Consider the following 15,337-nt stretch of genomic DNA (forward strand, 5'->3'; position numbering starts at 1 on the left):
TGCATGTTGTAGAGCATTTCCGACAGTCTATTTTTCAAAATTTTCTTGGCGAGGTACCCAATGGACTCGCTACTTTGGCGATCACAAGGGGAATTCGTCGGATAAACTAGTGATCAGTCGACGAACAGTATCTGGGCAGATCTATTTATCTCGACGATCGGTGCCTGACAGAATACTGTAAGACAGCATTTCTGGCAGTCTATTTTTCAAAATTTTCTGGGGGAGGACTCCCTACTTTGACGCTCGTGGGTGGGCTTCGTCGTGATTCGCAAGTCCGTTCGTTTGACACTTTACCTCATCGATCAGTGCCTGAAATACTGCCAGGCTGCATTTCCAGCAACCTGTTTTTCAAAATTTTCTGGGGGAGCCCCTTACCCCAAGTTGAAGCTCGTGCCTTTGCCCCCTTAACCTTCGACTTTGCCCCAGCTTTGCCCCTCCAATCACCGACGGCTGGCACCGCCACTGAGAAGAGCCCCAATCTTCCAATGACTCCTGAATAATTGAATCCAGGCAATTTGAAAAGTTGAATCCATCTGACTGTTTTAAACTTCTCTGTTTCTTTAAGGTATGTCAGTGTATCAGGGGTGATTCACAGGCAATAATAAAGACACACATTTTACCATTAAATGGTCACTAAACATTTCTTTGTTTGAACTGACATTACATCACAAAAGAAATTAATACACTCACAATGTAGTATGTACCAGATATAAATGGAGACAATTCAATCTATTTCCACTAAAAACCACTGTATATTCAACCACTTATATCAATGTGTGTCAGATCTATATTATTGTTGTGCAATTCCCACTAACCTTTGTACACTATTTGAAATTGTCTCGGCAGTTCTTGTGAAATCAATTGAAATGTGACAGCAAAAGGAAGTTAGGTTGTGGGGTAAATAAAAAGCTAAAATCTAAAGCCTTTAATTCGTGACAATTAACATACATTTTGTACACATTTTTACAGAACACATTTCCTCACAATTTAACGTCGTTTTTTAGTTTTTGTACGCCTTTTCTTATCAGCACTTGTCAATGTCTTTGATTGTAAACGTCCAATATTTGTCCTTTTTTTATTATTAACATGTTCTTCTACTAAACTGTGTAATAAACCTTGTTCGGCTAACATTGATAAAAACAGAGTTATAAACTCATCATAGTTATGTGTTCTTCTACAGTCATCAATCTGTAATTACAAAATATAAATACAGTAATATAATAATTCATTGGCAACTCAACATCAAAACTAATCTGATAAAAATTAATTGTCATCAAGGTTCAACAAAATGAAACAAGGACCATAACTCTAGAAGTAATTAAAGGAAATTGTTGAAATTCAATAGGCTTCTTTGTTTTAGTCATCTTAATAATGCATATAATTTCATAGATATCGCATGATAACTTTTGTTAATTGAGCTTTCACAAGGTTCAACAAAGTGAAACAAAGGCCATAACTCTAGAAGTAATTAACAGAAATTGTTGAAATTCAATAGGATTCTTTGATTTAGTGATTTTAATAATGCATACAGATCGGGTGATAACTTTTGTCGATAGAGCGTTCCCAAGGATAAAAAAAGTGAAACAAGAACCATAACTCTAGAAGTTGTAAACAGCAATTGTTGAAATTCAATAGGCTTCTTCATTTTACTAATTTAAATAATGCATGTAAATTTAATACAGATCAGATGATAACTTTTGTAATTAGTGCATTCTTCATCTCACTGATATAAACAATATATATAAATTTTAAACTGATCAAATAATAAATGTAGTCTGTACTCTGTAGAGTGTTCACATAAAATTGTGGACAACAGATGGATGGACGGACATAGGCAACAGCAATATACGACAACATTTCCATGTGGGCGTATAAAAACATTCCTCCCAGTCAATATGCCTACAGAGTAGAAGTAAAAAATGTATATAGACAATAGGACTGCAAGTTGCCTTCAACCATATCCAATGAGGATGTGTATTAATTATTACCTTGTATTTTTTTCTCTTTTCATTTTCTTCCTTGAGATTTGTTTCACAGGTATTAATCTCCTTTTCCACATTTTTCAACAATGACACTAAATCCTATTGAAACGATATATAAATGTTGGATTACGTGATTATATGATAGAATATGCAAATCTGTACAGTATTGACCTTATTTGTATCCTAATTATATCAGTAGAGGATGTTTAATATATTCACCACAATGACATATAGATGAAGACATCCTTCAATTGTTAATATATGAAGAACAGTGTAAAAGTAATCTCAAATAATTCCTATATCCATGTGGAGACAAGTACTCTGTTTAAATAAAATATACATTCAAGATATGTTGCCTGGCAACTAAACATGCACCCACAGCAGCTAAGACCTCAGAGCAGTAGACAAGGCTTGTTGCATATCTATTCTTTTGTAGTTAAACAAGCAGTTACCATGCAAGAGATGGACAGAGAACAAGCTTAAAAAAAAATGATAGGTTGCCAGGCAACGAAACATACACCCACAACAACTAAGTCGTCCGGGCAGTCAACAAGGGTTGTCACATATTTTTTCTTTGTCAGTAATCAAAACATTTACAACACTATATTTTGTCTCATGACCTTAAAGGAGCTAAATCGCTAATATTTGGGACCTAGAAATTGACACAAATGGATCGCAACAAATATAACAATGTAATATGAATGCATAAACGGATTTACATTTATTTGTTTCCGTTTCAAATCAGTTATGTTTGGCGAAATATGCCAAAAGTCTCAATCAAATGGCAATCTCTAGCGTCTGGTTATTCCAGTCTACACCGACAGTATTTATTGCGCATGCTCTCTAGATATAATACACTATTTGCGTACATGGAGCAGCTATTTTTTCGGACAACTGTGACAACTTTCATCAAATTAAACAATCATTTAGGTGCATAGAACTTATTGACTTAAGCTGCTTTTGATAATATAATGTTGATTTTTCAACCCTGTATATACTTCTGTTAAGGCACAAACTGGCTATGATCTAATTAAACATCTAATTAATCCCATATGTCATTTACAAACAACATATGATCTGTGTTCAAGCTCTTCATGACTTCAAAGGAATACACACTGGTCAGTAAGCATACGATGACGTGATAAAGAGACAATTGCATGTATGTTCATGAGTATTACCTATTGTCGGAGTGTATATCAGCAGGAGTTTATAGACGTCTAGAGAGAGGAGAGACGCAGATACGAGACAACCAGAGACGAGCTGGGAGGAGAAGAGAGGCTTGGACGAGTGCATGGTCTCACCTGAGTTCAGCTGCTGCCTTGGCAGAGGGGCGAAATGGTGGATTTAATATAGTTATGTACCGTCCTGATGTGTTCCTGTGGTAGTCTAGTTCCTGTATTGTTTTGTATGTAGATGTCTTATATTCTGTTCTGATGTAAATAAACCCCATATGTACTAAACTGATCTCTGTTATCACTAAGGTAGTGTTACAGTATCAGTTATAGATGCCGTAACAGTGAACCTGAAGATTAATCGTCACAACAGCGAGATTTTCATACAAATCGGATGATAACATTTGTCGTTCGAGCGTTCACAGAGTTGAATAAAGTAAAACAAGAGCCATAACTCTAGATGTAATTGACGGACATTTCTGAAATTCAATAGACTTCTTCATTTGACTAATCTAAATAATGCATATAAATTTCATATAGATTGGATGTTAACTTTTGTTTTTTGAGTGTTCACAAGGTCCAACAAAGGGAAACAAGGGCCATTACTCTAGAAGTCATTAACAGAAATTGTTGAAATTCAATCGGCTTCTTTATTTCACTAATTTAAATGACGCATATAAATTTCACGGAGACCGGATGATAACCTTCGTAATTCGAGCATTCACAAGGTTCAACGGGGTTAAACAAGGGCCATAACTGTAAAAGTTATAAACAAAAATTACTGAAATTCAATAGGCTTCTTCGTTTTATTATTCTAAATGAAGCATATAAATTTCACACAGATCATATGATAACTTTTGTTGTTAAAGCGTCAGACGTGTCAACCCCCCGGTATGAAAAAAACAGGAGACCAGTAATGAAAAAACAGGAGAATCAAGGAGATTTTTTTCATCAAATACCTTCATTTTCATTCATCACTCGTGGGTTGGATGGCCGAATGGTTAGCATGTGCACGCTGCACTGTATCATACGGTCTATCAATGAGTCAACTGGCAGGATTTTGATTCCCCGGTTGTACATGACAAGGAGTAGGGTTGCATGTCCAACCTCGTGGGTTTTCTCCAGGTCCTCCGCTTTCCTCCCACTGCTAAAGACCCCTACACGCAAGAGAATTATTGAAAAAAAATTTAACCATGTGTTAGTCCCAAAATGACCTATTTTGTGTCGAGTGGACGTTAAACCCCATTTCTCTCTCTCTCTCATGCATCACTCTTTAGCACTATATACTGTGCACTCATTTTTGCTGCATACAACAAATGGAAATTCTTTTTCGGCTTCCGGTCAATATTTTTAATGACAGAAAAAATTTTGGGGAAAGCTTTTGTGAAAATATACATAAAATGCTACCCCAAACACTTTACTACGGCACTCCAGATAAGTGCTTTTCAGTCATAAAATCTGAGTGACGTCATAAGCGGTATAGAATCGCTTGTAGCATGGACCTTAAAATATTATATGGTTCATGCTCGTACCAATTTTAAAACTGCTAAAACTTATAAAAATTGTTAAACCAGCAGCTGCCAGGCAGTATACCCCCACATTTTCGAGAGATGGATAGAGAACAAGCTAACAAGAAAGTGATTTTTCCTACAATCAAGGGCCATAATTTAGGAAATTACAATTCGATATGGGCAAATATCGAAAGGAACTGAGATCTTTGTGTTATAAACTTACATTTCAAGTTTCAACAAAATCGGATAAAAATTGTGACCTCTATAGGGTCCACAACCTTGATATACAATATTTTTACGCTATTTGAGAACGAACGGCAGCCACTTTGTCTGTCAATTTTGGGCCGATTTTCACGAAATTCGAACTTAGTCGTCCTTAGGGTGTAACGGTGATATAATAATAAGTTTTTTTAAATCGGATAAAAATTATGACCTCTATAGGGTCCACAAGCTAAAAACTCGATTTTTCATACAATCAGGGGCCATAATTCAGGAAGTTACGGTCCGATATGCGTGAATATCGAAAGGATCTGAGATCTTTGGGTTATAAACTTACATTTTAAGTTTCACCAAAATCGGATAAAAATTGTGAACTCTATAGGGTCCACAACCTTGATATACCATATTCTTACACTATTTGAGAACGAACGGCGGCCATTTTGTCTGCCAATTTTGGGCCGATTTTCACGAAATTCGAACTCAGTCATCCTTAGGGTGGAACGGTGATATAATAATATGTTTTTTTTAAAACGGATAAAAATTATGACCTCTCTAGGGTCCACAAGCTAAAAACGCGATTTTTTGTACAATCAGGGGCCATAATTCAGAAAGTTACGGTCCGATATGCGCAAATATCGAAAGGAACCGAGATCTTTAGGTTATAAACTTACATTTCAAGTTTCAACAAAATCGGATAAAAATTGTGACCTCTATTGGGTCCACAACCTTGATATACCATATTTTTTACGCTATTTACGCTATTTTGTCTGTCAGTTTTGGGCTGAATTTCACGAAATTCGAACTCAGCCATCCTTAGGGTGTAACGGTAATATAATAATACGATTTTTTAAATCGGATAAAAATTATGACCTATATAGGGTCCACAAGCTAAAAAAGCGATTCTCCGTACAGTAAGGGGCCATAATTCAGGAAGTTACGGTCCGATATGCGTGAATATCGAAAGGAACTGAGATCTTTGGGTTATTAACTTACATTTTAAGTTTCAACAAAATCGGATAGAAATTGTGACCTCTATAGGGTCCACAAGCTAAAAACGTGATTTTTCGTACAATCAGGGGCCATAATCCATGAAGTTTCGATCCGATACATGCCAATATCGAAAGCAGCCAAGATCTTTTGGGGATAAACCTATATTTCAAGTTTCGTCAAAATCGGATAAGAATTGTGACCTGTAGAGAGTCCACAAACAATTGTGGACGGACGGACAGGGGCGACGGCATAATACGTCCACATGAAAATGTGGGCGTATAAAAATTTGAATGATAATATATAAAATATTTATATCAGATAAAGAGCAGGCTACATTTAGTCGAAAGTAGCAAATTTCAGTCTATGGCTGTGATCGAGTGAATGGAAATCCCCAGAAACGTGACGTCAGAGCGGTATTTTCCCACTAGTCTCTCCAGTACATAAATGGTAATTGCGCTCAGATTTCGGTAACTTTTGAGTCAGATTATATGCATATATTGTGATCGATATCAAAGTATTATAATACTGTCGCTAACTTAGTAATATAATGCAATGATAAAATAATCCAAAATCGCAGACTGAAAGTCAGCTAAATTTCAGGCTTCCGATTTCACGCTAGTTGCTAAAGTCACGTGGCATGAAATATTTTCTCTTCGCGGGAGAATTGTCAAAATTGCATAGATGTTTACTAGCCACTGGGAAAAATGACAGTAACAGGAAGAACCTTGTACTAACAGGTCTCTATTTTATCAGCTACACTCGTGTACTCTGCTACCATTATACTTTATTTACTTCAAACAATAATAATCACAAACACACATTGGGCTGTCAACCATACCACAATTAGAAGATTCTAGTCAAATTCAGCCAATCATGAGGTCGATTTATGAAACGGAAGTAAGGGAGTTATCTCCCTTTGTGAAAGAAAAGTAGCATTGGTACATGACCATTTTCCGTGAAATATTTTCTCCTGTGCGAGAAATCGGGAGAAGGGTTGTGAATCTGTGAGTCACACGGAAAAAACCAGGTTAGTTAGATGAGACGTCTGTAAAGCGTTTACAAGGTGCAACAAAGAGAAACAAGGGTCATAACTCTAGAAGTAATTAACAGAATTTGCTGAAATTCAATAGGCTTCTTCGTTGCACAAATCTAAATGATGCACATAAATTTCATACATATCAGATGATAACTTTTGTTGATAAAGCGTTCACAGGGTTCAACAAAGTGAAACAAGGGGCCATAACATTAGACATAATTAACATAATTTGCTGAAATTCAACAGGCTTCTTTGTTTCACTAATTTAAATAATGTTGTTAGAGCGTTCACAGGGTTTGACAAAGTTAAACAAGGGCCATAACTCTAGATGTAATTAACGGAAATTCCTGAAATTCAATAGGGTTATTGTTTCAATAATTTAAAGGGTGCATATAAATTTCATTCAGATTGGATGATAATTTGTGTTGTTATCGTGTACCAAAGCATCAACCAATCAAATTGCTTATCTCTGCTTAGTCTAGACTGACCTAATAAACATCTACACCAAGTTATTGTGTCCCAAAGAGTGTGACAGACAGACAGACAGATGGACGGACAGACAAACAGACAGGCGGGGGACAAAAAATAATTAATAGGCCTTAAATGGAAATAAACAAAATGGCCAATAATAATTTTCTTTTAGAGGAGAATTTTATTGATAGCAGAATTCCGTTTACTGTCGCTTCTTGATACGGCATGCAAAGTAAGGAATGCATATTGAATATTATTATTTAAAATTCTCTTATCATTATAGGTCGAAAAAATGAGACGATTCTCGAGTGGGTAAAACAGTCTGCGATTGTTTAATTCCCAAAGCCAAAGTGCACAAAAGCGACTCATATTTTGATACCGTTACGGTACCTGAAAATAATAATAGACCTATCGTACACGCAAAACCTTATTTTAATTCACGTGTTAAAAGAACATGCTACAAGTGTGGCAGCTTCTTTGATGATTACCCAATCAACAACCTTAATCTCCTGACCACTAGCTGGCACTAAGGTGCTAATTAATTGATGAGATTATGACTGAAGTTAATCTCACCAAAGTTATAATATACAAAACATAGACTACTAATGTATAGATTGTTCTTCAGTATAATACTATCATGTGAATATGCCGCATGTGTTGTGGATGTTTTTCGTTAATGAAAAGAGTGCATTTACTACGATTGGATTGTCGTCTTCAGTACCCTTGAAATCCTAAATGAAAAAAATATTAAACGACAAAATAGCAAATTAATGGCAGAAATTGTTGGATCAAATTTTTACTACAATTTTCGTCTTCAGCAGCCTGAAAATCCCTAGAAAGATATATTCAACGACAAAACAGCAAATAAATGGCCTGGTTGCTATGGGATTTTGTTTTGGAACATACCAAATTTTTCTCAAAACTTACTTTTGGGAGTTGGGTAGCTTCAAATGGACACAGCTCAGTCAATTTTTGCCCGATTCAAACCAACTATACATCAAATTGAAAGTAATGAGTTGGAGAATGTGAAAATGACAATAACTCAATTTTCAAAATTCCTCATTGCGACTCATTATGCTATGACGTATGGTGTATCTAAAAGGTTTGCTACCACTGCTCTAGAGCATCCACAAGAGTTTTCAAATTATTCAAGGGAGATAACTCTGGAAGTAATTGTACACAATCAATAGGATTTTTCCTCTGAATTAAAGGACACAAACGTTACAAGATTCATCCAAGTATATTTCATACCCAAATACTCCTATCTTGTAGAGACTTGTACACTGATAACTATCCACAAATAATGAATGAATAGGAGAAGTTTAAGTAAAATCAGAAACATGACGCAGACTATCAATATTTCAACACCACAGGAGAAAATTTACATTCCTTACATTAAATATGAATTTAAAGCATTCAAAGATGGGTATCACCTTCCTTAAATTAGAAGGTAATCTGTAAAACCAAATAAATTGATTGATTTGAAACTAAATATGAATGGAAGTATGGATATATAACATAGACATGATTTAAATATACATTATGCAAGAGATCTAAATTATTAATTAGACATTAATTAACTTATCCAGACCATAATCAAATCTCGATGCCATCGCTAGCCTGCGATATTTAGAGGATTGGAATACATTTTTTAAAAAACAAGCCAACAGTGAGGCTGATGTTCCCCGCTGAAATCCCAAAATAAATAGATGACACATATTAATTAATCGCACATTTATTTTTTTCAACAGTATCCAGCAATCAAACTATACACTAAGTTTCATCACGCTCTATCGGATAGAATCAAGATTATCTTGTACCAAAGCATCGACCAATGAAAATGATTAGCTCTGTTTAGCTTCAGCTCGAAATGTTAATCACTGAAATCAGTCAAGACATTCACCTAATGAACATTCTACCTCAATTAAAAGCAGAGTTGTTATGTTCCAAAGTCTTGACCAATCAAATTGCTTATCTCTCCTTAGTCTAAACAGAAAATTCTCATCATCGAACTTAGTCAAGGTAATAATATAATGAATCTATATTCGGAGTTTCATCGCTCTCACATCATTACAACAAAGTTTTCGTGCCCCAAAGCATCAACAAATCAAATTGCTGATCTCTGCTTACCCTAAGCAGAAAATTCTCATCTTCGAACTCCATCAAGGCATTGACCTAATAAACACTTACACCAAGTTTGAACATTCTACCTCAATTAGAAGGAGAGTTATTGTGTTCCAAAGTCTCGGCCAATCAAATTGCTAATCACTCTGCTTACCCTGAGCAGAAAATGCTCATTATCGAACTTAGTCAAGGTAATGATGTAAAGCAACTATACACCAAGTTTCATCACTCTCACTTAATTAGAACTAAAGTTATCGTGTCCCAAAACATCAACCAATCAAATGGATTATCTCTGCTTTCCCTAAGTAGAAAATGCTCATCCTCTAACTCCATCAAGGCATTGACCTAATAAACACCTACCCCAAGTTTTAATATTCTAGGTCAATTAGAAAGAGAGTTATTGTGTCCCAAAAAGTGTGACGGACAGACAGACCTTGTTTTTTATCCTACTGACTTTAGTAATGATGATCATGGCTAGCCTGAAATTCAAAAGTTAATATCTTGGTTCAGAGTGGAGCAATTTGACTAAAATTTTCAGCATATTCTATTTACGTTATCTATTATTTTAACTAATATAGCGAGAACTGTCAATTCTTTATCTAATCTCCCAAAAACAATATACAACCAAATTTCCATATAGGTGACAAGGCATGTAACAAATTACCTTTGGTTTGAATCCATTATGATTACTACTTTTATGTTTGTTTTTAAGAGATGCCATTTTCCCATCTCCAACATCCATCTTTTCTTCTGTTTGAGACTGATCAATAGTACAAGCATCTGAATGAAAATACAGTATCATGTAGCTTAGATGGACAGAGAACAATCTAAAAAAAGCGATTTTGTACAATAAGGGGCCATAATGCAGGATATTACAGTCCGACATGCTTCAATATCACCAGCGACTGCCAGGCAAGATACGCCCAAATTTTGCAAGGGATGGATAGAGAACAAGCTGAAACAAAAGCCATATTTTTACACTATTTTGTCTGGCAGTTTTGGTCCGATTTATTCGAACATTTTTATAAATGAGATAAAAATTGTGACCTCGGGAGGGACCACAAGATAAAAAGGTGATTTTTCATACAACCAGAGGCCATAAAACGTTTTTTTAAATCGGATAAAAATTATGAACTCTATTGGGTCCACAAGCTAAAAACGTGATTTTTCGTACAATCAGGGGCCAAGTTTCAACAAAATCGAATAAAAATTGTGACCTCGGGAGGGACCACAAGATAAAAAGGTGATTTTTCATACAACCAGAGGCCATAAAACGTTTTTTTAAATCGGATAAAAATTATGAACTCTATTGGGTCCACAAGCTAAAAACGTGATTTTTCGTACAATCAGGGGCCAAGTTTCAACAAAATCGAATAAAAATTGTGACCTCTATAGGGTCCACAAGCTAAAAACGTGATTTTTCGTACACTAAATGGCCATAATACATGAAGTTTCGATCCGATACATGCCAATATCGAAAGCAGCCAAGATCTTTTGGGGATAAACCTATATTTCAAGTTTCATCAAAATCGGATAAGAATTGTGACCTGTAGAGAGTCCACAAACAATTGTGGACGGACGGACGGACGGATGTCCGGACAGACAGGGGCGACGGCATAATACGTCCACATGAAAATCATTCAACAGAGAAATTTGTTTCCATGAAAACACTAAAATTATTAAATCCGAGAAATTTCTAATTAGTAAAAGGCACAACTACTATCATAGGTTAAAGTTTGTACAAAATTTCATGAAGATATCCTGAATGGTTTCTGAGATATGCTCTGGAAACAGAATTGTACACCAAAAACTAAGACAAATTTGTTTCCATGGAAAAATAAAAGATAGGTTGCCAGGCAATGAAACATACGCCCACAGCAGCTAAATCGTCCGGGCAGTCAACAAGAGTTATCAAATGATTTTACTGGTTACGGTAATGAAACATTAATAATACACTTAAATCTGATTAAGAGTAACAACTCATTAAGTAATTATCAGAAAATCATTAGAATTTGTTTTGTTTTTATAAAGTTCTGCCCCATGCTAACGTTTAGTATCAGAACATTTAATATCATGGATATAGCTGTTCAAGTTATCAAAATTCATTGAAAATCAATATATTTGTTCTTCTCTTAAACTCTGTGTATCAATCTGAAGTCAATCAGATGATAACTTGAGCCTCTGGAGCGTCACAAGATTTTTCAAAGTAATCAAGGGCCACAACTTTGGCAGTAATTATTGGAAATCGTTGAAAATAAATAGGATTCTTCGCCTCATGACCTCAAACACTGCATATAAATTTAAAGTCAATCGGATATTAGCTTTAGCCTCTAGAGAGAGAGAGAAATAGGGTTTACCATCCACTCGACACAAACTAGGTCATTTCGGGACTAACATATGGTTTAATTTTATTTCAATAATTCGCTTGTGCACAGGGGTCTTTAGCAGTGGGAGGAAACTGGAGGACCCTGAGAAAACCCACGAGGTCGGACAGGCGACCCTACTCCTTGTCACGTACAACCAGGGATTCTAAACCACGCCAGTTGACTCAATGACAGGTCGTATGATACAGCGTGCACGTGCTAACCATTCGGCCATCCAACCCTACTTTTAGTCTCTAGAGCATCCACAAGATTTTTTGAAGTGATCAAGGGCCATAACTCTGACAGTAATTATCCGAAATTGCTGAAAATCAATAGCCTTTCTCGTCTTATGACCTTAAACAATGTGTATAAATTTAAAGTCAATCGGATATTAGCTTTAGCCTCAAGAGCACCCACAAAATTTTTTGAAGTGATCAAGGGCCATAACTCTGACAGTAATTATCCAAAATCGCTGAAAATCAATAGCCTTCCTCGTCTTATGACCTTAAACACTGTGTATCAATTTAAAGTCAATCGGATATTAACTTTAGCTTCTAGAGCGTCCACAATTGCTTCAAAAAGTTTCAAAAAGATATCTTGAACAGTTTACGAGATATGATCCGGAAACGGAGTCGGGATGGATGGAGCCCATTTCAATATCCCTCCCTAACATCATTCTGCGTGGGATAAAAATAATTCTGTTAAAAAAACTTTAACCTCTATCTTGTTCATGAGGTTTTTGGTAAAGTAGGTATAACTCCGGAACCAAAGTTCAGATGTAAAACTCATCCAAGATGTTTTGATCCTTAACATATATTTTAAGTTTCATCTAATTTGGACAAAAATAATGGGCTCAAGAGGGTCCATAAATTCTGTCCAGATTTTGCAAAAGTCAAGGGCCATAACCCAAAATCAAACCCATTATAGATCTTTGGGATATAAACATATATTCTAATTTTCATCTAATCGAATATGTATTACATATTTTTGAACAATATTTAAAAATCAATAACAATTGTGACCTCTAGTGGGTCCAGAAGCTATGTATGCAATTTTCATACAATCAGGGGCAATAATCCAGGAAGTTATGGTCCGATAAATGCCCAAGTTCAGACATCTAGAGGAAAGGGGGCAATGCATAATACAGCCACATGAAAATGTGGGCATATAAAAAAACTGTTTATACTGATTCAGTATTACCTGAACTACTTGTTACTTCATTTAAGAACTGGGGACTGCTTTGACAAGATGGAATATGGAAACTTCCAGGAGAACTGAAACCACTGCCTGCTTCTGATGCTGTGTCAGTACTTTCACTACTTGGCCCTGACCCACAAGCAAATTTTGTTTCTATAGTTAATGGTTTGGTAACATCTGTTAAAGAAACAGTTCTTGGTATTGTGTTGGTAATGTTTCCATCGTTTTCATCTGAAACTGATATTTGAATTTTAACATTCTTTTCTTTAACACTTGATTCTGTCGTATCTGTAGATTTTCTGGCAGACACATCTGTCTCCATGGAAACATGTTCTGATACCGACCTAATGGAGATTGCGTCTGTTTGGTCCATCTTGTGATCATCAAGGGTAGATTCAACTTCTGTTTTAATCAGTGGTGTATTTACATTATCATTTAAAAGAGTTTTTTCATTTGATTGAGAAATGTCTATATCTTTTTGTTTGCTATATTCATTTGGTGATCCATTATCTTTGTGGATGGCTGTATTTGATGAACTTGTTACTTTCACCATCTAAGGAAATCAAAAGGAATTTCATTTATATATACTCCAGTGAAATATTTAATCCCCATCATCGGTATCCCCAGTGGTATCGTTACGTTCTACTCCACTCACCCCTGTGTCCATTTATGGAATTTCCACAAATTCAAATTATCTGCCCTTGATGATTTCATTGGCACGTAGGTTGATTCTACGAACCAATCACAAACAGTTTACATACCAGTCTTAGTGTCATTGTTTACGTTCACCACAATACAGCAGCTTGAACACTCAAGAAATTTAATATCAAAGAAGTGACATGCATAAAAAAAAATGTCCTCAAATATTTTGACAGTTTGCAACAACAATTTGAAGATATTAGTTGTAATATAATGCATGCAAGTTACTTCCCTTCACTTTGATTGTTCAATAACAATAACACAATTATCAAAGACGGATAATTTGACTGTGTCTCCCCCATGAATGGACCCAGGGTTTAGTGGCGTAGAAAAAAAACGATACCACTGGGAATACCGAGGATGCTTAATCCCAGCAGTTGCAAGAAAGTGCTCTCACAAGACACAACAAGTAGTTGCCACGCAAGATACGCCCATATTTTGCAAGAGATGGATAGAGAACAAGCTAAACAAAAAAGGGCGATTTTTTTATATAATCATGGACTATAATCCAGAAAGTTATGCTTTGTAATGCATGAATATTGAAAGGGACTGAGATCTTTGGGATATAAAGATATATTTAAAGTTTCATCAAAATCACAACATCGCCGATGCTGCGGCGATGCCCCAGGGGCAAAAATATTTCACAGAAGCTACAGGGAAGCATCCCCGGAGTTTCCATGTGGATCTGGAAAGCTCTGGGGATGCCTCCCCGGCCTGTTTTTCTGACAATACAAGTACTGAAGTTTTCGCAGTTCTCCCTAAGCCTCTCTGTGGTTCCACATGACTCATGATGCCCCAGGAGCTTCCCTGGGACCAGGGCTCATGCTGTCAGTCGCCAAAGTCGCAATTTGCGATAAAAATATGAAACAGACAATTTAACTTTGATAACGTTTTGGGGTATTGTCGATTCTTTTGGGGAAATGGCGGAAAGATTTTTTACAATTGTTATATCCTTGCTTCACCGTTACATATAAAAGTGTCAATCACTTCTTTTCGTTTCGTCTAAAGAAATAAATAACTGTAACTATTCAAAATGGCCGTCAATTCTTTTCCAAGAGACTTAAATATTTTGATAGCTGAACCGTGGATTCAAACGCATGTAAAATATACAAGCATGCCTAGTTGGATATCATTTTTTCACATAATATTATCAAGTGAGAAAACGGACACCATTTGCTTCAAATACATTACTGGCGCCAAAATGCTCTAAAGTGATCGATGAGAATAATTGTAAGCATCTCTTACAAATAATATTGAAATTTATATCATTCTATCAGGGATTCGGATTCAAATACCTTCATGGTACCTGAAAATAACATTGGCAATCCCTGGAGATTTGATGTGAATATACTGAAAATATATTGTGCAATATTGTGTGCAATTAGACTAAAGTTACCAAAAATAAAATCTGATCTTAGTAAATCATCCCAAAACTGAGCTACAGTAAAAGTCAGTACTTAAAAGTACTAAATTCTCCCGGCGTCCAACCTGGGCAGAAATGAAAAATCGCCGGGTTAGTCAATCAATCCACTTTGCACACACTCTAAATTCCGCTTTAAATTTCAACCGCTAT

At 35.8% G+C, this 15,337-nt stretch overlaps 1 protein-coding gene across 2 annotated transcripts in view; it reads right to left on the minus strand.

Annotated features, from left to right (window-relative positions):
• Window positions 1-910: 910 nt before the first annotated feature.
• LOC126828363 (ubiquitin carboxyl-terminal hydrolase calypso) overlaps window positions 911-15,337 on the minus strand; it is a 49,929-nt gene continuing 35,502 nt past the window's right edge. For both annotated transcript variants that reach the window (XM_050558115.1, XM_050558114.1), the window contains 4 exons: window positions 13,069-13,618; window positions 10,170-10,285; window positions 1,989-2,081; window positions 911-1,188 (listed from right to left, as the gene is read on the minus strand). In XM_050558115.1, the coding sequence (XP_050414072.1) occupies window positions 988-1,188; window positions 1,989-2,081; window positions 10,170-10,285; window positions 13,069-13,618 (960 nt within the window). In that variant the 3' untranslated portion in view covers window positions 911-987. The remainder of the gene's footprint in view (window positions 1,189-1,988; window positions 2,082-10,169; window positions 10,286-13,068; window positions 13,619-15,337) is intronic.

The sequence above is a fragment of the Patella vulgata genome, chromosome 7 (genome assembly GCF_932274485.2).
Source record: "Patella vulgata chromosome 7, xgPatVulg1.2, whole genome shotgun sequence".
Classification (NCBI taxonomy): Eukaryota; Metazoa; Mollusca; class Gastropoda; family Patellidae; genus Patella; species Patella vulgata.